Below are 21468 nucleotides of genomic sequence, written 5' to 3' on the forward strand. Positions count from 1 at the left end.
GGCCCCTTCGTTCATCCCTTCCTTGTGGAAAATCGCATGCCTGGGCTTGGTACAAATTGCTGCAGGGCTTTGTTTGGCTGGGCCTGGTCTTCTGGGGCTGGTGGCCACAGGGCAGAGCGGAGGGAGCAGGAGGCGCTGGCACTCACCGTCTCTGCTGAGCTGCTCCGCTCGGGGGGTGGCAGCTGCTCCGCTGGCTCTGGCTGGAGGCTGATCTTCGGGAAGGACACTGGAGCCGGGGGCTCCCGCCTCAGAGCAGCCCGGCGGGCGAGCGCGCCGTCTCTCGGAGCCTGCGCCTGGCTAAGGTGTGGCTCCTGCGCTGCGGCAGCCTGGCCGCCGTCTCTGGGCTGGGCTGCTATGGGAGGCAGAGAGGGGACCCGGTGAGTCTGATCTTCTACGGCGCTGGCTCCACCTCTGCTGTCGCGGCCTCCCCTGCTGGGCTGTCCACGCTCCCGGGGAGAGCTCCCAGCGCTACGGACACTCCTCGTCTCTGAACGCCCCTCCCAAGAGTCCCAGGGCTCCATAACGTTCTCCAGGATGGGGCGAAGGTCGACCAAGATCTTCCTGAGCTTGGGCTTCTCCCTGCTGGCTGCATCCCTGGGCACCTGTGGAGCAGACAGGGCCTCTGCAGGAGTCTTTGAAGTGCTGCAGCTGGTTGGAGAAGAACCTGTTCCTCCTCTCCTGTGTTCAAGGATGGGGGCCGTGGCCCGAGGAGCTAGCTTCTTTCTCTCTTTCCGCCTGCCCGTCCTGTGCCCCCTACCAGAGGAGTCTGCCACCTGCCCCGGGGGCCCAGCTGATCTCCAGGCTTCTCTTGCCTTCACCAGTGGGAGGTCTGGAATGAAAGAGGAACGCTGAACATTGCCCATCTTTACCCAGAACCCAGGCTCTCCGCCATGCCTGGTGCCAGCTCCCCTCGAAGGAAGCAATTTGGGTGGGTTATTTTTAAATCCCTCTTCTCAGAAGTGTGAGTGCCACGGCCCAGGGAAGGCGCTTCCTGCTCCCTGTTAATCTCAGCTGTGTCTGTGCCCTGACATCACACCCAGCTGGGAGCCAGAGCCTGGCTTCGGCTGGCTCCTCCAGCAGCTGCCCAGCCCCCCTCCCCCCTCGAACCCCACGCTTCGAGGTGGATGCAATACTCTTCTTCGCTTCCCTGTGCTATACAATAGCTGTGCAGCTGTTAAACAGCTACAGTGTCCCACCCCAGAGGAGGCTGCATTTCGATATCTATACACACACACACACGGTTTACCTGTAAGGTCCTTTGGAATCATTCAGGCTTGCCAGGGATGGGGGTTATACCTGAGCCGTACCTTCCAGCGGCGGCTGGCACGGGGGGAGGCGGAACACCAGGTCCGTCCACATGATGGGTGGTAACTTCTGCTGAGCTCTTCCCCTCTTCTGGTGGCCCAAGCCCATTTGTAGTGTGGCTTCGTTCTCCTGCCCCGGAGGAAGGCAGGACTTTCTTTGGCAGAGGTGGTACTGGTGGAGGGGGAACTAAAACAGAGGGGGAAGGGGTTTAGGCCAAAGGGGGGAAGATGGAGAGAGCTGCTGCCGGAGGAGGAGGACGTGGCTGGCAGCTCATGGAGGCAGGTCGGAGGTTCCCAGCATGGGCCGTGCCCTGGTGCCTCTCCTCTGGGCAGATCCATCCACCTGCCCCCCGGAATCGGTCTGTGCCCTGGAGCGCCCGTGGCCGCGTCACCAGTGAACCTCCTGCCCCAGCGGCTGGATGCCAGCCATTGTTCCAGCCCAGCCTGCCCCCTGCTCTGTGCCGACTCGGAGAGTAACCAAGCAATGAAGGGAGCCTGAGGACCCAGCCAGCTCATCCACCAAAGAACCAGCTTCAGTCCCAGTCCTGGCCCAGGCTGCCTGCTGCAGGGGGTGGGGCGGGGCCCAGGCGGGCACCTCTTAAGGTGGAATTGCTCACATGGGCCAGCGCCAAGGGTTTTACTAGAATGACTCAGTCACGAGGCTTCTACTTCTGGCTCCCTGTTCTCGTTCCTCCGCCTGTCACCCCCTCCCCCAACACACCCTGCATCCCTGCACCCTACTGAGCACCCCCTGCACCATGGGCCCTTTCCCGGATTGCCACTTGGGCTGCACCTGGTGCCCATTCTCTTAGCCGACCCAATCACCCAGCACGGTGCACACCAGCCTGTCTAGTGAAGAGCTAGGGAGGTCAGTCACATTATCCCCATTTTACAGATGAGGAAACTGAGGCACCAAGCGGGGGGGGGGAGGGGCTGGGACTTACCAGAGGCAGAACTGTGGGAGACTCAAGACTAGAACCCAAGTCTCCCAACCCAGTGCTTTAACCACTAGACCACACTGCCTCTCACTCAGGACAGCCTCCATCCCTTTCCCCATGACCCCCAAACCTCCCACTCCCTAGCCCTTATTCCGCAATTCTCCCTGCCCCCATGCTAATGATGACCTCTTATGGTCCCTCACCTGCAGCACCCCCCCCCGTAGCTGCCTCATATTGGTATTTATTAGCATTGGATTTACAGTAGTTTCTAGAGGCCATGGCCCCGTTATGCTCGACGTATGGCCAGCAGGGAGCCGTGCTCCTCCCTGGAGAGCTTGCAGGCTGTGTGTGAGCCTATGGCCAGCAGGTGGGTAACACATATGGGGGGGGAACCGCTGGACACCAGGAGATGCCACTCGCTGGGATCAGCACTGGCTGCAGCAAACCAGCTGCCGCAGCAAGGGTGAGGATATTGTTTTTGCAAAGGTCAAGGAGGTATTTGCTTTGATGAGGGGCCCAATACAGCCAATAGGCTTCTGCGCCTCTGGACAATATAATAGTTAAGAGGACTTTGGTATCCAGGAGCAGCCAGGCCGATCCTGGTCTGTATTGGTGACAGGCGGGGCAGGGTCTCACTGCCTCCTTGGAAAGGTTGGCCATAGACTTTGTGACTTTGTGGGGCACGTTCCCACCCGGCCGATGGGCTCGCGTGCAGAGGGGCTCTTTGGGGCAGGGCGTGAGGGACACCAATCTGGCTTTTGTGGGGGGAGCTGGAGCGGCGTCCGGGTGCATCAGCTAATGGTCAAGGCCTGGCGCAGCGTGTGACGGGGCAGCCGTCCGGCACGTTCCCTTTGAGGCCTCCAGCACTGCTTTGGGGGGTGGCATCCCCGTGTCTGCAGGCACCTGGATGAACAGACCTTCACCGGGGCTGTCTTCCTGCCCTCCATGGGCTGCTCTGCCCACCCTCTGCGGGGCTCCACCTTAGCTGAGCACCCCCAGGCTTGACTGGAGCTCAAAGGCCACGGCACCAGTAGCAACACAAACAGCCTGGATCAACAAAGTGCTCTGGCGGGGGCCTCCTACCACGCCCCAGGGCAGGGCGACGTGCAGCCACACGCCTTGGCTTCAGCCCGTCCTTGCTTTCAATATGGCAGCCCGCTTCTGCAGTAGGGTCACATGGCTGTCGCTCCCAGAACGCCCCAGGAGGTTGTCCTCAGCGTAGGCTCTTGAGGCCAACAGGGAGTTGCCGGCAGGGACGTCTGTCCTCGCACAGGGCTTGTGTTGTAGTCGTAAAATTTTATGTTGGTATTTGGTATCATTTGAAATAAAAAAATAATATCGTAGCATGTATTAAATGTATTGGTGTATGATTTAATTATATCCTGCCAGCCACCCTCTTTAAATAGCAAAAAGGAATGGCCTAAATGGGCCATTTGGTAAAGATGCATCGGCCGGAATCTGTGTCCGGGCTGATTTCAAGGTAGTAACAGACGTTTTTACAGTCCCTGCTTTGTTGTAGGTTCAGCATTTTAAAATCAGTCCAAGAATGCCATGCTGGTTTTCTTGTGCACTGCAACTTGATGGGCCTGTTTAAAATGTTCTGTGTACATTAATCCTGTTGTGTGTGTAAATAAGGAATGTGCGTGAAAAAAAATAAGTGTGAAAGCCATCGCTGAACCAGATGTACAAGAAAAAAAACAGAAACAGAGACGAGGGCTCCAGGAGGCTGCAACACGCCCCCTATTAAAATGTCAGAAAAGGGCAAATTGACAACTCTAAAAATAAAACAGGCGCCTATCACTAGGACCAAAGTAGCTGTAATAACAAATAAAAACAATTTAAAAAAAAACAAGCACTCGTCAAACAACAACTAATCGCAGCATAACGGTGCAAAACTCATCGGTCCCAATAAAAAAAACCACTATATAAACAGGGGGCCTTGCCATGAAACGTTCGGTTTGTCCTGCCAAGACTTCCCCGGAGCATCATGTCATGACTGATGGCACCCGGGTCCTCCCTACCCGTGATCAACCAAGCTGGCCAGTAGATTGAGCCGGACTCTAGACTGGTAACTATAAAATTGTGTGTGTGTGTGTGTTAATTGTTGTATCTTCAATAAAAGGCGTATTGCTATTAAAACTCCACGGCCCACCTGTGCCACAACAACTGTTTTCTGCATATAAAAGCCAGGGCCAGCGTTAGGGGGTATCAAGCAGGGCAGCTGCCTGGCGCCCATGTCACAGGGGGCCCTGCGAAGCTAAGTTGCTCAGTTTAAGCTTCAGCCCCGGGTGGCAGGACTTGGAGCCTCAGGTTTCCACCCCAGGTGGGGGGGCTTCGGCTTTCTGCCCTGGGCCCCAACAGGTCTATTGGCGGCCCCCCTGAAACCTGCTCGCGGCCCCGCAAAGGGGTTCGAAACAATGGCATTTGGGCTCCTGCTTCAGTTCGACGGCTAGATTTTGCTTTGAGGGAATGAGGCCCAGAAGAGCGTGCTGTGGGGTGAACCCGTCAAGCCAGATCGCACAGATTGCTTCAAAAGCGTGTAGTGGTTATTTATGAAAGGGCTAAAACAAGTTACCATTATTTTGCTGAAGGGTTTGAAAGTTATTCCCAGGTCACCTCACCAAGGGCAGTTGGTTCTTCTGGGGCTTGTGACTGAAGGGAGCAGCAAGGCCAGACTTCTTGCAGACAGCATCTCGGGCACAGCTCTCTGTCAGGACCAGGTGGGATGTTGAGTTGCAGCAGAGAACCAACTGGCCCTCACTGGAGCTCGGAACGGCTCCGTAGTCGCAAGGCGCCTTTCCACAGTTGCCAGTGCCGAGCCACTGAGTTCTTTGTCACGTATGTCAAAGGACCAGAAAGAGGGCTTGAGAACCACTGTTTAGTGCACCAAGGTGGGATGAGGACACGGTGAGAATCAGCTGCGGTGAAGCAGAGAGAGCCACCTGGCCAAGCATGGGAAGGGCCCATATATCAATGATTTATTCACAAGCAGAGTTTAATTAAGGGGAGCAAGAGCTTTGAGTTGTCAACAGAGGTGGTTTTTCCTGCTGCCCCACCCCCCTCGGCAGGGCACCTCCTGTTTCACGGCTGGGTGGGGGTACTGGCCCTTGGCCAGCTGCCCTTTCCCAGCCCCTCAGACAGCTGGAGTTAATCATCCCACAGACCACACCCAGCCCGAGGAGCTGCAGTGGCTGATTTAGGGATGGGGCGGCCTCCCTGGGAACCTCAAGCATCATCGAGGGGTTAATGCCAGCACCCCCTGTCACATTTAGCTGCTGAAAGGGGGCTTGGCTGTAACCTGGCGCTTTGTGATTTGCATCTAGCCAGAGTGCTGAAGTCAGCTGTGATCTGAGATACAGCTCCCAGGATCAGGGAGTTTAACCAGACATGGAAGGCAGTAGTTTGACCAGACATAGACCTGGGGGGGAAGTTTAAACAGATGTGGATTCTGGAGGGGGGGGGGAGTTAGCCAGGCGCAGTGGGGGGCACGGTGCTGGGTTCTTTAAATGCCTCTGGGGCCACCAGGGATGGGAGGATCCTGGCAGGGACCCATCTCACTGGGGGGATTGCGATGTTAATCCATTGCTGTGTGTGGTGTGCTGGGGGCCCCGGGAAGCCTGTTTTAACAAGGGGCCGGAAGCAGTCGCTAAGCAGCCTGAGTGATTTTTAATTTGTGGGCTGGGCACCGGAGCCCTGGATGGGTGCCAAACGCTGAATGAAAAAATACAGGCGTTGCTGGGACTTAAAGTGATAACGCTGCCAGATACCAACAACCACAGCTAGGCGCTGGTGTGTTGCCCGGTGGGCGTCTCTGCTCCTTGTTGGCTGCTGCTCAACTCGGGGTAAAGCATTGCTTCCTCCCCAGGCGCCTGTATTTATACAACAGCCTCCTCACACAGCTCCTGCACCGCTGCATATGGGCCCAGCGGGGCTCGCCCAGTGTCTTTGCCAACAGTGCCACGTTTTCTGTGTTGGTTGTAGGGCCATGTTGCTGTGCTACTGGTGGGCACCAGACCATGGCCCAAGCGCCAGTCGTTTTAGCCACTGGGACAGCTGGAGCGTATGAGCAAGCAGTAAATACGCTGGCAGCATCTTGGCTAAATGTGGGCTTCCTGCCGCTGCCGCTGAGCCAGCGCGAGCAGCCGCTGGGGAACGTGTTTGGGAACATTCCCTAGCGTCGGTGAGGCCAGCTGTGGCGTAGGAGCGTGGAGCGCCCATTCTGTTTGCCAAGCCAACACCTTGTCCCAGCCTCTGTTTGTCAGAGGGCGGAGATGGATGGCAGGAGAGAGGTCACTTGATCATTACCTGTTGGGTTCACTCCCTCTGGGGCACCTGGCATTGGCCACTGTCGGCAGACAGGATACTGGGCTAGATGGCCCATTGGTCTGCCCCAGTCTGGCCTTATAACGGTGCGGTGGCTGGGCGGACCTCTTAACGATGCCCATGGTGCGACTTTCCCCGTGTATCCCCACGTCCTCTGTGCTGAGCTCTGGATGGTAAAAGGTTCCCAGAGGGCGGCTCCCGCCCCGTGCCCAGCGCAGGCTGATGCAGCCACAGGGAGTGGCTCTGCATTGGGTTGTGGGGAGTAACCCATACCTGGGTAGAGCCCAGCCAGGCGTCCACCAAAAATATGGAACGCTTCACGAATTTGCGTGTCATCCTTGCGCAGGGGCCATGCTAATCTTCTCTGTATCGTTCCAATTTTAGTATATGTGCTGCCGAAGCGAGCACAAATCTAGCTGGGACCAAACTGCTATTTAAAGCTCCATATACGTAAAACTTTATATATTAGGGTGAACAACGTTGTGGCTACAGAGAGATGTATTCATAATTAGAGACGGCAAAAAACATCGTCTGACACGTTGGGTGGCGCTTTTTTATGTTTATCCTCGTAAATCCTTTTAATTTTGGTACCAGTCTCATGTCGCGGTGCATGACGGGAACCAGAGCGGCCCTCCTGATGTGAATATTCAAATGAGGCTGGAAAGGCCCGGCCTCTCTCACCCGCCACCGTCCCAGCGTTCCCTATTAAGCAGCCGCTCTTGGGCCGCGCGCGCTCGTTGTCGCTGAGTCGCGTCCGGGCCGGGGCAGGAGGGGGAAGAAGATGGCGGCGGCGGCGGCTCTGGCCCAGGGGCAGTGAGAAGCGGAGCGTGGCCGGGCGCGCGAGGAGGCCCCTGGGCACGGCGAGGGAGGCAGGGCGGAGCGGGGCCCCCATGGCCGCGGGGCCGGCCCAGGAGCCGCGTCGCCCCACGGGCCTGCCCCGGCCCCGCCGCGGCTGGTAGCGCGGCCCCAGCGGCCCCCCCCCCCGGGGGCTGAGTCCCTCCCCGCGGTCCCTCCCCCTAGGGGCAGCCCCCCAACCCCCAGGGGACCGACTGCCCCCCGCATCCTGCCGGGGACCAGGGCTCCTGCCCCAAGGGGTAGCCTAGTGACCCCCGTCCCGTCCCCAAGGGGTCACCCCCAATTACCTTCCGGGGCACCCCCCCCCGGGACTGTGCCTCGGTGTGAGCCTCCTGGGGGTAGCCCTCGAGCCCCTCCCTCCCCCTTACAGAAACAGCAGCGAGTCCCCTCTGGCATATCGCCCCCAGGTCCCTGCAAAGGGGGCACTGAACCCCCCACCCCCCAAGGGAAACTGCGTTAGACTTAGGGAGGGTAGAAACTCCCCCTGAGGGGCACAGCAGCCTTTTTCCTCCCCTGTCCTCCCGCCCCACCGAAAGGGCTAAACTCAGGGGGACAGAGCCCCACCCAAGCTCTCTTCCCGAGAAGAAAGTAGCCTCTCCCACTGAAGCTCCTGCAGGGGAGGCAGGCCTTCAAGTTCTTGCCGTTGAAAGCTTGCACACTCACCGCCTAGCTCCCCCACCCCCGGAGGATCAGGATGTCGGAGAACCAGCCCAATGCGAACAATCACCATCACCCCGTGAACAACAACGGGGGTGGTGGGGCTGCCGGTGGAAACAACCGGGGGGTACGGAACCCCAACCTCAACCAGAACCCCCTGATTAATGTGCGCGATCGCCTCTTCCATGCCCTTTTCTTCAAGATGGCTGTAACCTATGCCCGCCTCTTCCCACCCTCGTTCCGCCGCATCTTCGAGTTCTTCGTCCTTCTCAAGGTGAGGGGCAGGGCTACTTATGTATCAAGTGGAGGGACTTTCTCCATCCATTCTTCACCCCCAAGTGCAGTTCAATCAAGTTGCTTCCAAACAATTCTTACCCCCCAGGAAAGACTTGCTGCTACCCTAGGATCAGTCACCTAACTCCACCTATACTAACCAGAGATACTGTCCCACTAGGCAGGTGTATTTTTCTGTTCATTAGGAAGGGATGAACCATTGTGATCGTCATTATACACTGCAGCTGGGAGCATGCCTCCGAGTCTTGGTAGAGAGATGCGCTAGCTCTGCTCAAGCTAGGCACCATGGTGTGTCTGTTGCATCGTAGGCCATGGCATAGGTTAGCCACCCAAATACAAACCCGCCCAACCCTCTAGGTCTGAACTCAGGTGGTTAGTCCCTGTGCTGCAGTGTCCACACTGCTATTTTTAGCATGCTAGCTAGAGTGGCGTTAGTGTGAGTCTGCCTACCTGGGCTCAGAGGCTCGCTTCGAGCTGCAGTTTGTGTGCCCTTTAGGGTCCCTTTAATAAATTGAAAGGCTTGTTAGGGCATTTTCCTGTATTATTACATTCATAGAATCATGGCAGTTAGAAATGGAGAAGTCCTGTAGACTCAGTCTGCTTCCCTGCTGATGAAGCATTGTCTCTTACAGTCTGTGCTTCTGTGCTTTGTTTTAGTTTTTAATGACTCGACAACAGTGGCTGCCAGCATTCCCCAGGAGAGTTACTGGCTTATCTGTCACATTCTAACCTCATGTATGAGGGAAAGGAGTAACTTAACAAATCTCGGAGTAAATAGTCTCTCTCCCCAAATGCCTCCATATTTCTCTCTCTGGGCAAAAGCTTGTGTGAATAGATTATAAAACCTTATATCGGTTTGGGAGTCTTTCCTTGTGCTGCTGAGATTCTATTGTATCCTCTTGTTAACAGTTCCTAGATTTAAACTTTTCACTTATTCTAGCAAAGTGGTTTATTGAAGCCAGAGGGATGGGAAACACTGTCTTATTGTTTTGTCAAAGTTAAATCTGGAAGGAATATTCCTGGATGTGTACACATGATTTCCCCCCTCCCCCGAGTATAACGCCCACTACCTCAAAATTGGATAGTGCATCTCATTGAGCTCCACAGTACAGGATACAGATTTGGGGCGGGGAGGGGGGGCGGCTTTGGTCTGTGAAGAACTCTGAGCAATGGTGCACTGGATAGCCTCTGTGCTTGGTAGTGGGGTAGTAAATCTTTCATATCTAGGTCACTGGTTGTAGTCCATCCTAGGTTGGTAGGCTAACATGTACCGCCTTCTGATGGTTGTGTGGCCAATGTGAAATGATTTGATGTTTTCAACCTGGTTTCTGGAAAGACAGTTGTGGATAGAAATAGGTGTTGTCCACATTAGGAAAAGGTGAGGGGAGGAGAGTTTATCATGTGTTAGAAAACACTGCTTACCTCAGCCTGCTAAGTGTGAAAACTACAAACTACTTTGTCCTCTTGTCTGCACTTTTTGGTACCTTTATGCAACCACAGCTGGTATTGATTGGTCTCCCTTGTGGGCCGTCTCTGCAGAGAGGCCACAGTTTAAATGGGCCATAGAGGCTGATCTCCTCTCACTCCTCGAAGTTGCAGATCGGAAATGAGGCACGTTAGTGAGATCTGGGTAGGGATGTGCTGTTACTGTCTACGCTCCTGTTTTTCACCAGTACTAAATGTAAAAAATTTCACAAAAAATGATTCGTTTCTAAGAGACAGCAATGTACTTACATTATAGTAGCATTAGTCACTTTAAAAAGAAGGAAACAAATAGGACAGTATTGTCAAGTATAAAACAATGCCTATCTCATCATGACAGAATGACCTTAATATGCTAATAGTACCCTTTCACTCAGCATCTTTAGTTGTTGTTCTTGGAAATGGCCAGGCTTTTTAACTTTTCCTTTTCTAGAACTAACTGAAGGCATGCTTAAAAACTTGAAATGGGACGGGACCTGAAAGGGGGTTCCAAAGAGGATGGATCTAGACTGTTCTCAGTGGTACCAGATGACAGAACAAGGAGTAATGCTCTCAAGTTGCAGTGGGGGAGGTTTAGGTTGGATATTAGGAAAAACTTTTTCACTAGGAGGGTGGTGAAGCACTGGAACGGGTTACCTAGGGAGGTGGTGGAATCTCTTTCCATAGAGGTTTTTAAGGTCAGGCTTGACAAAGCCCTGGCTGGGATGATTTAGTTCGGAATTGGTCCTGCTTTGAGCAGGGGGTTGGACTAGATGACCTCCTGAGGTCCCTTCCAACCCTGATATTCTATGATTCTATGACCACCAGACTACATTGAATGAGTTGTAGCCAAGCGAATAGTGTCTGTTGCAGAGCTCTGGGTAGCTGAATTAGCCATGCATACATGTGCAGAACAACCTACTTTTACCTTAGGAGTGAGTTTAAAAAGAAGTCTTAAGTTGTCAGATAGAAAACAGGGACTCTGGGACAAGTGGCATACATAAGAGTGCTTTAACTAATTGACCAGATTTCAAGCAGATGTTCTTTTAAGTAGGGACATAGTGTGATGCTGGCTGTCTCTAGTGCTAAACAGTCTGGGTATAGATCTAAGGCATGGTCCTGCCATTTATCGTGTAGGGGTGAATTCCTGTACAGAGCTCCTTCAATTGTCGAGATTTACATGCATGTATTGAGTTGCAGAACCAGTGTCTAGGTGAGCTTTGGTATGTATTAACTTCTGCCTTATCTATTGGTCCCTTATAGCTGAAGATGTCTTCGTACAGCTCAGCTTCTTAATCAAATCTGCGGTGTAGCTGCCTAGCTTTGCCAGTCTGTTTACTCCTGCTGAGGAGGTCAGGGATAATGAGTAACTAGAACTCATTGTGTTACACAATGATCAGGCACTTTAAGGAAGTTGGAGAACGAACAACCCCTAAAACTCAGCCATGGTGCAGTATTCTACTGTTCTTGGTGGGGAACTGCACTTCAAGCTATTGAATGTATTTGTTAACATCACCCTGGATTGTTCCCCAAAATAAGGTGGTAAAAACCCATTAGTCTGTAGTGATATCACTTTCTTCTGCTAAGTATCAGGGTAGCCGTGTTAGCCTGTATCCATAAAAACGACGAGGATTCCGGTGGCACCTTAAAGACTAACAGATTTATTTGGGCATAAGCTTTCAGCGGTAAAAAACCTACTTCTTCAAATGCACCTAAAAAAGTGGTTTTTTTTACCCACGAAAGCTTATGCCCAAATAAATCTGTTAGTCTTTAAGGTGCCACCGGACTCCTAGTTGTTTCTTGTTAATTAATACTGACATTAGTCCCCTTGAATGAAAACTGAAACCCTCTATAGTTTTCAATATAATGTAGATCACTGAAAAGTACCCTATTGAGAAATGGTAGTTTAGTATTACTAATCTACAGTGAACATGCTGGGAATAAGAGGAATTTTAGACTGGAGAACTTCTTGCGTCTGTGCTGCATAACGGGGTGTTCAAAGTGCATGGCATTCATATTGGGACCCTGGATCATTTTAGGATCTAGCTTAGGGATACTGTCTCACAAATCAAGAGCTGAGATCCTTTCTGATGCTAGCTGTCAAAGGTGTTTGGGGGTGAAAGATTCTGCCTGGGAATCATGGAGGACAGGAGCCATGTTTTCTGTTAAGTTGAAAAACTGATTACTGCAGGTTGTAGAATATCCAGGGAGATTGCTCGCTGCGCTCACTTGCATGTCAGCCCCAAGAACGCTGCTTCGATTAATTTTCAATCACTTTATTGCCACATTATGATGTCGAAGCTCATGCAGAACGTTGAGGTTCTGAATATAGGGCTGGTGACATGGTAGTAGCAGGGTTTAATGCTATTGCTCTCCCTTTCTGATTTGGTGAGAGGTTGCCTGTCTTGAGGCTATTTGTGCCTCTTATGCCTCATAAAGTTATGCAGTCTTTCCTGTGCTTTAATGGGAAGTATTTGTTATTCCTAATAGTTTGGGGAAGTATTTTGTATGGTGAAGAGAAAATTGTCTGTTTCAGTTTCTCCTCCATCAAAATGATTGCGTTAGGCCTCTTTTGGCTTTCCAGCATGGCTTAGGTCTTTCAGTCTGATGGCCGACTGCTGAATTTGGTAAGAGTTCGCCTGTGTTTTGGGCATTTGATCTGTAGAGTTAGTGTGCAGGGATTCATAGAAATGTAGCTTGTATATTTTGTTCTATGCTTTCCAGCAGGACACCCGTTGTGCTTCACACCAATGCTGGTGTCTGAGCTCTGGGCACAAACTGAAAGGTTTGAGCAGGTCTTGTGGCTGGATGAAGTTGTGTGCGCTTTCTTTGATGTTTTTTTCCTCTCACTATTAGTTATCTTTGTGCCCAAAGGCCCCAGTTGGGATTGGGTCCCCATCGTGCGGGGTGGAGAGAACCCCTGTTCTGGAGAGTTCAGTCTTATTCTTGATTGGAAGGAGACATTACTAAATCTGATGCTAGTACCTACCTGATTGAACAGAGACTGGGGCCTGGTCTGCACTTAAAATTTAGGTTGGCATACTACTTGTGTAAAATCCACACCCCTGCACAACATAGCTATTGTGATTTAACTTTCCGTATAGACATAGCGAAGTCAGTGGAAGATGCTTCTGTTTACCTATCTCCTGTCACTCGGGGAGGTGGTGTTTCTACACTTAACTGAAAAAACCCTGACATAGTGTAGATACAGCCTACACTGACGGGGTTATGCCAGCATAGTTATGGCTTTGTGGTTATGCTGGTATGGTCCACGCAGCGCGGACGTAGCCTGCATGTAGGCATCTCTTGACTTTTTCTAACCTGAGCTCAAGTTGCTTTTCCTGTTTGGTCAGTTAACCTTGTAACAAATCAAAGGAATGCTTGTTTTAAGTGAACTTTGCCAGCGTAGATCTCCGGTTACTAAAGACAGTATATTGGCTTTCTAAAATAGAAAGAATTCAGTGGAAAGAAAACTGCAAATGATCTGGAAATACTGTCTCTAAAGCTAAAGCTGTACCATTTGTCATCTCACTTAGCAGGTCTGGTATAAATGAAACCAATAGGTTCATCCGCCTTTAAAGAAAGATCATTAAGGCCTTGTCTATGCTGAGATCTGCAACCATGCTCTAAATACTCAAGAGGGCCACTAGTTTTAAACATGACTCTAGAAAGGTTTGGAGCGGGTTGTAAAATCTCTGTGTAAACAAGACTAAAGTGGCCCCAACTTTCCCCTTAATTTTGGTTTCCTTCAACAGTGGACATGTAGGATTAGAGAGACTGTCTTTCATTATCCATGCAGTGAATTCCCCCAGTAGCTAGCGGCCTAGGTGAATGAAGTTCAGGAAGAATCTGGTTAAGCTAGAGAAGGTAAGGTCTGGGGCAATCCTGCCTTTTCATATAGATCTTATACGGGGCTAAAAAAACCTCTGCCTGAAAACCCCAACACGCAGTCCTCATGACACCATTGCTGTTGTCAAAGGCTGAAATGATATCCCGTGACACATTTGCTAATGCTATCACTGATGTTATAGGACATAAGGAATATGCAGCCAGCATTTTGGGCCAATTCCTGGTCCCATTGAAGTCCATAGGAGCAGGATTTGTGCCTTGATGCATATGGGTAGAGTCTGCCAACACATGGGAAATTTTAACAAGTTTATGGTTATTTTAAAAATTAACATTTTACAATTTCAGGTTTTATATAAACCAGTGCACAGATACAGATATACTTGTTTTATCTGGCCAACAGTAAAAAAAAATTGCTTATGAAACATCCTTTCCTACCTAATGCCAACCGTAAGGGTTTTATTTAAAAACAAAGAGACAGGCAAGAAACAATATTCAGGTTCAGAAACCTCAAGGCAATTTGTACAAAGATCTGAAATATGACATTTCAGAATTCAGTTAAATATACATATTTTGTGTGTGTATATATATATATATATACACACATATTGTGAAAACTTCATCATACAAGTATTGCACTTAAACGGCAAAAAAAAGGAAACATTCTCTCCTAGATATAATGTTCCATGATCCAATAACTAGCTGCTCATGGGTGAAATTTCTTCCTAACTCCGAGAGAGACTGGGTGGGTGAGGTTAATATCTTCTATTGTACCAACTTATGTTGGTGAAAGAGACATGCTTTTGAGTTCCACAGAGCTCTTCCTTAGGTCATAACCTGGGACCAGCACGGCTACAACTCTGCAAACAACAATGAAAGATTCATAACTCTGGGCTGTTGGTGGTTGGCTTATATCCTATAAAATAAGGGTTGAGGTACCTTATACATTTTTACTCTAACTAGCGCCATATGTGAGAGAGCCTCTAACCAGTGTAACTGCAGATCTGTTTCTTATCCACATAAATATCTATTCTTTTGGGGGTCTCACTGTGCTTTTTGCCTCTATCTTGAATTTTCTCAGAAAGTTGCTTAAATCATCTATTCCTCCTCTTCCCCCCCCCCCATTTAGCCCTCTAATGATGATCTAGGGTCATAGGAGGGAATCTTCTGGTCCCCCTTGTTAATGGCTTGTAAGAGTGTATCTGTACCTAGCCCCAAGACCACTGCTTGTTTCCTCCCAATGCTTTGAGTTGCAGTTAGAATAGTGGGAGAACTTTCCTGGAAGGTGGGGGAGGGGGTGTATGTTTAGTGCCTCTTCTGGACACCTCCTCTCCTTTTCTTTGCATCAGCTGTAGAAGGATAATCAAAGTGAATCTGTCAGTCTCTCCTCAGCTGGCCTGTGTTTTGGAGCTGTAGGGACCTTAAAAAGGGAACAAACAACAAAAATATGACCATTGGATGATGTTTACAAAGAAATAGTAAAGGTTTCTAGCTGCAGGCTTCTTCCTCAGCCTTTGTTGTTTTGGAATTCGTAGTTCTCCTTCTCAAATCCTGCTTCCTTCACCTCTGGTGATATCAGGTGGCAGGGGAGCAGTGGTAGGAACTGCAGCAGCTGGGGCTGTGGGGAGCCAGATAAAAATGAAACTCTTTATGCTGGCAGTTTTCCTGTAATGAATACAACACACGCACCTTTCATGTCCAGGGAATGTCCCCAATTGGAGCATGTTTTTTCGGTGTAGTAGCTGTTTTGTGTTACCTGCTTTAATTTGGTACCAGCTCCCTGTTGACAGTCTTGGTGGCACCAAAATACAATCTAAAGGGTTGGGTACTTTTTTAATTTTTTTACTTTCAACTGTGTGTTAAATCCACAGAGGAAGTGCCCATGGAATAGACTCAGCATTGTTTGCCTCGTGCCCTCCCTGGAGAAGGTGATCCCATGGTGCAGAATTGCTGTTCAATATTGGGAAGGAACAAGGAACAGCCTTGGGGCTGGGTGTGATGCGTTTATAGATATTTTAAAGCTGGATCAGAAATTAGATCTCATGGTTGCCGAGAAACGCTTGGAAATGTATACTGATTTGCACCTTACAGGCTCAAAGCCCAGAAGGCAAATAAGAACCCAACATATATTTTAACATCATGATTTTGGGGCAGGTCTGACTCATTATTTTTGAGTACTTTTTGTCTTGGCAATTATGGTTACTGTCTGATCTAGACATCAAATAATCTAGATACTTCTACTGTTGAGGCTTTTTTAGCTCCCTTACAATAAAAGCACACAGCTGAACAGCAAGCTAAGGAATAACACCACATTTAAACAGCAGCCAAGCACCAAAGATAGTCTATCCCAGGAATCCTGAATACAAACCGTAGGCGCGTCCTGCATATGTAAGATACAGTAGGGGAGTTCTACCAAGCCAGAAATCCGAGACAGGCTAGTTGTATCTGGGAAGGTTTGTGTAGTCTGATACCTGTACTTGGTTCGCAGTCATGTTCTTACAGGATTTGATTGATCCTGGGATACCATCCCCATTCCTTTCATTACATTGTGTGGCGTAATGAAAATATGCAGTGCTTAGCACTCATCAAAGATGGTTTCTTAGTGAAACATATACCTGTAGCCCAGTATATTCACCCTGGTAAATTCTGGGACTTTGCTGTTAATGGATCATTATTAGATTAAAAATTGTAATTTAAAAAAATGTCCTTATGCGCTTGTCAAAGCCCTAGTTTATTAAGGTTAAAAGTGTCTTTAAAAAAAAATTAGCTTACTTTTCACTGTTTGAGCTCCATTCAGCATGGGGCATGAAAACAGGCTGGTCAATTTCACTACCTAGTGATCTTTCACTAGTACAATTCTGCAGTGTTTTCTACAGGTAGAAAGGAAATGATTTTAAATTCAAACTCTGTCCTTGGAAACTTTAAAAAAAATAAATCACAAGAACTAACAGAAAAGTTTAATGAAAGTCTTTGAAATAAGACCTAAAACTATCTGACTCTGTCCCTTTAAAACATTTCCGGTGACTGTCTCATGACTTGTGATATCTCCTGAGCAAAGGTTGTATGTTGGCACTAACCTAAGCAAGGACCTTGTCAATATTAAACTGAATTCTAGAGGCTTGGGAATAAATACATGAGAATTAATTACTAGAGTTACACTTTCTGGAACATTCTGGCCCAGTTCATTCATACAGTATATTCCCTCCACTGGAAACCAGTTTCTGGGTCAGAGTGGAAAGTCTAGTAAGGGATGGCTTGTTTGCCAACAAACAAGCATTTGAAAATAGCACAAGAGAGTGGGGTGAGGAGAGCCAAAGGTAAATGGGTGGTGTGCATTTTTTGGAAGAGAGGTTACTTTTGGGGAAAACCAGGAAATTAAACCTTGTGCTTCCCAGAGGTATCCAGGACAGTTTTTCTCTGAAACGGACCTCTGCTGCCATATTAGATGGCTATTACAACCCACTATCTGGTAACCATTATTGCCAACTCAGTTGCTAGTAGAACTGATATTGTGCCTCTTATTCAGAAAAGACTGGGCGCCTGATTCTCTACTGCCCTGCCCCTTTGTGCAAGCGTTTACACCAGTGCAAAATGAATGTAAAGTGCTACTATTTTGGGTCAGAATCTGGCCCTGGTTTTGTAACATTTTAGATCTCTGTAGCATGTGAACAAACCCAAACAATATACATACAAGGCTGCTGAAATACAGCTGCTTCTGGGGTGGCAGCCACTCAGCATACAGCACATTGTGCAACAAATGTGTGAATGGGGAAGCTTTGGTCAGTGACACCAGGCCCAACTTCTACTCCTGTGAAAGGTATAATGGAGCCTCCACCCACAGCAGACAGGCCTCAGCTTTACAAGGTGTGACGGGAAAGGCTGATGCAGGTTCATGGCAAAATGCTCCCTGGATCGGCCTTGCCCAGCTGAAGAGATGAACTGGTTCCAGGAACTTTAGCTGTTAATATTTTGATGCTTAGACTGTCAAGATCTTTGAAGCTTCCCAGTCTCGGCTATTTCTGTGTCTGTTGGCCCAAACACATCCAAGTATCTTACTGGTTAGCAAGAAACATCTATAAAGCATGTGAGTTTGTAAAAGTAGCAAATTTAAAAGGAGCCAACTTGTACTCACGATCTCTCCCTTGTTTCCTGCTGTTTCAGGCTCTCTTTGTGCTGTTCATCCTGGCTTACATTCACATCGCCTTCTCCCGGTCGCCCATTAACTGCCTGGAGCACGTGCGGGATAAGTGGCCGCGCGATGGCATCCTGCGGGTGGAAATACAACGCAACTCCAGCCGAGCCCCCATCTTCCTGCAGTTCTGCGAGGTGGAGAAATTCCCGGGAATGGTGATTGAGTCTGTGCATGAGGAGGAGGAGGAGGAAGAGGAGGAAATGACCGTGGAGATGTTTGAAAACAGCTCTGTCAAGGTAAAGGTTAGCCATGTGCTCCCTGGGAAAGAGTTGGGGATGTTTTGTTTCCATGTTCCCTGCAAGAACTTTACAGATTGGCTTGGTGCCAGTGAAATATTCCTATGCCCCACCCTTGTCATACCCCCCTCATCACTTAAATTGAAAAAGAACCTCTGACCTCTCCAAATGCCACCTCAAGCAGAAACTTGTGTGACTAGAGTGGCCGGTAAATTCCATCTCCATTGACCCAGTGGGAGATGCGATTTCTAGAGCTGAAGGCCCATCGTGGAAAATGCCCCGCGCCAGCCCTTTCCCATTCAGCACATCTGTTGCATCACTTCTTTTGCAAGCTCTGAAAAGTGCATTTGAAAATGGTGGGCAGGAGGAGGTTTGTGTAGAAGCAGACGGTGCATGCAGTGCCGTTAGGCATTCCTGGGGCTGCGCTATTGGATAGTTTGACTCAGATGCACGGGTGTTCTACATTTTCCTGAGCAGCGGCAATAACATTTTCTGCCTCTCCTTGGATCCCCCCTCACCACTAAGTGATGTGCATATCTGTTTGCGATAAGTGCTGTCCTCTTCCAGCACATCATGTATGTGTGAGGGTAATGTGATCTTCCCAAACTCAGACCAATAAAGCCTTTATCCCATGTCCTCATGTATTCCCCCTGTGTCATATATTACTGAGAAACTATTTTTAGGTATGTTTTAGAGGTTTTTAAATCACTGTATTGGGATTATTTCTTGTATCTCCCTGTCTGTAAAGCCTGGTGATGTTAGATGCCATGAGTAGGGCCCAGAAGGGGAAAGAAATTAAAACAAACGGAAAATACCACCTGCAAAGTAGCCTTTCTGTACCTAAAAATGCCTCTGCTTTAAAGTCTGAAACCATGGTCCCTTTCAGAGCTAGAGAGGAGTGCTGAGTCCCATGGCCTTGTAACTGGGCAGTGGGTCTTTGGGCCCTTAAACCAGAGAGCTGTATGTAGGTCATATGCCAGTTTCTAGTCATGTGTCCAAGGGGAACTTGCATACTCAGGCAGGGGACCAGAGAGGAGATACTCAGGGTCAGGGAAAGGGCTCTCTGCAGCTGTCTGGCAGAAGTCCTGAGAGGAAGACACCTTCAGGATCTGGTTGTGGGGAAGCCTCAACAGGGAGGCTTGTGAAAGGCCTGGAAGAAAAGAGCTAAACGGCTGTAGGGCAGTGAGACAGGTTTGGGTGGTGGCAACTTGCTCTGAATCTTTGTTAATAAAGAGAGCCCTGTGAAGAGAACTGGAGCTGTGCCTTTGTTTGCGACGTGACTTCCCCTTCCCCGGCTGATGGATCAGCTCGCCAGCTTGCGTGTCCCCTTTCCTGCGGTAGAAAGCTCTGTTTTTTTAGTCTGCTGGGCTACAACACACCAGACTGAAAAGCTGTGACATTTTTAGGCACAGAAAAGCTGCTATTAGCCCAGGACTGAATCTTGGCCTTTCCAGGCTAGGGCTAGCTTTGTGGGGGAAATCAACACACAAAGGGATGGGAGAGAGATATTCCCTCTGGTGGGTTCAGATAAAAATATGGAAGCTGTTTGAAGCTCCAAAGGGATTTGGAGTGTTAAAATAAAACTTGGGGTGGTGGATTATGGTGAAGCAGCCATAGGTCTATAGATAAATTCAATGTACCTGTGCAGTTCATGGCATTTCTCCAATTTAGCAGTTGGCTATCACCTCCACATAGCTGGCTCACATACATGAATGCTAGTAACTACATACAGTCTCTGTAACTTCACTTCCCTTACCCTCCTGGCTTTTAAAATCTTTAATCTGTGGGGCCCTTCACTTTGGGATCTCCTAGTCTGCTGTTCTGGTTTACTGGTGCAGCCACCTCAGGTTCAGAAATATGATAAACAATGATTTTGTGCTGCCCTATCAACGTCTTGGCAGTTTGTTTGTCTGTGATCGAGTAGGCTGTTAACATTATGCGGCTCGTTCTGTCCTTGAAGTCTACTGGGACTCTGTCACGTGTAAGAGGGTAATTACCCTGAACACGCCAGGCGGTGTAGTCCTACAAGAACCCTGCGTCCAGCTCCAACAGCATTTCTCCCCATGCTTCCACCATTTTTTGTCAGTCCAAAGCTCTGTTTGTTTTAAGATGTGACTATGAATGCTTGCAAAGGTTGGGTTTTGTGTCTGTCTTTCCTCCTGGACTAGATGACCTCCTGAGGTCCCTTCCAACCCTGATATTCTACGATTGATTCAGTGTTTGACTCGTTAACTGGATGGTGGAGGGGCTTGGAAGCCCAGAATCGAAATGAGCACTAATGCTACTTTCATTCCAATGGTTTTTCAACAGTTTGAGCTGGACATCGAGCCCAAGGTGTTTCTCAAGCCACCCCGGGCGAGCAGCACTGAGGCACTGACCCAGGTGACCCAGAACGAAAGCCAGGAGTTCTCGTTTAGCGAGGCGACCACTAAAGGTATGCAGCCTCTGAGTGAGACTGTGTCCGAGTTTGAGATGCTAGCCAGAGCAGGTAAAGACAACTTACACTGGTATCCATGTTCCCTCCTCCCCTTTCACCTGTATATCCTCCCTTTCACTCCTCTTGGCGTCTCGAGGCACTTGCATAATAACCTTTCCAGATGTCCCCCTTGCCTTCGAATGATGTGAAATTGACAAAGACTGACTTTGGTTCTGCAGAACTTTGCTCTTTGGCTGGAGGGTTGGGGAGGGAGCAGGCTTGTGCTGTGAAGTCTGCTGAAGCCTCTTGTCGCCAGTAATATCTGGATTGTTATGCTGATCCTCAAACTGTGGCAGGCCACACTGATAAAGCATCACAAGAATGGTTATACTAGAACAAACTGTTTGGTGTGGTATCATGTCTTTGACAGTGGCCAATGCCAGATGGGCCAAAAGAAGATGAACCAACCTCCCCTTCACCTTTTCCCCCATAATTCACCTGAGCAACTGTGTTGTCTTTTTATCCTCTAGGGGAGATGCAAGAAAGTCCCGAGAGGGGTTGGGGGGTGGAATCAGTAAATCCAATTTATAATACATATTCTTAATAGTACTAGCAGGGATTTTCTGATCCTTTGTCCAGGAATAGCTAACTGCTCCTGAAAGCATCTGTACTGATCCACTGATCTTAACCCTGACAGACTGCGAGATACGGAGATGCTAGAATCACATCATTCAGAATACCCCATCTTGCTTTTATCTTCCCTACTTCAATTGCAACGTGATTTTAGCAGCTAATATCGCACACCTTTTAGAAAGAGACCATGGGTTTTTATCCCTTAAACTGCGATTCAAGGCATATGCTTTGGTTTCTGTCTGTACTAGATAGCTGTTAAAATCACATATGGGTTGAAGTAGGATCATGATAAATGGAATGACTTAATAGTTAG

The 21468-nt window shown here is 49.2% G+C and overlaps 1 protein-coding gene and 1 non-coding gene across 3 annotated transcripts in view; one reads left to right on the forward strand and one right to left on the reverse strand.

Annotated features, from left to right (window-relative positions):
• Positions 1-6866: 6866 nt before the first annotated feature.
• LOC112109777 lies at positions 6867-6973 on the reverse strand. Its single transcript, XR_002908344.1, has one exon. It is a non-coding gene; the product is annotated as a U6 spliceosomal RNA (small nuclear RNA).
• A 358-nt stretch (positions 6974-7331) lies between these two features.
• TMEM259 (transmembrane protein 259) overlaps positions 7332-21468 on the forward strand; it is a 31264-nt gene continuing 17127 nt past the window's right edge. The window contains exons 1-3 of one of the 2 annotated variants that reach the window (XM_026654926.2): positions 7332-8351; positions 17840-18106; positions 20417-20594. In XM_026654926.2, coding sequence (XP_026510711.1) covers positions 8115-8351; positions 17840-18106; positions 20417-20594 — 682 coding nt within the window. In that variant the 5' untranslated portion in view covers positions 7332-8114. The remainder of the gene's footprint in view (positions 8352-17839; positions 18107-20416; positions 20595-21468) is intronic. The other variant, XM_026654927.2, reaches the window with a different exon arrangement.

Source organism: Terrapene carolina, unplaced genomic scaffold (assembly GCF_002925995.2).
Source record: "Terrapene carolina triunguis isolate 2854851 unplaced genomic scaffold, T_m_triunguis-2.0 Scaffold194, whole genome shotgun sequence".
NCBI lineage: Eukaryota > Metazoa > Chordata > Testudines > Emydidae > Terrapene > Terrapene triunguis.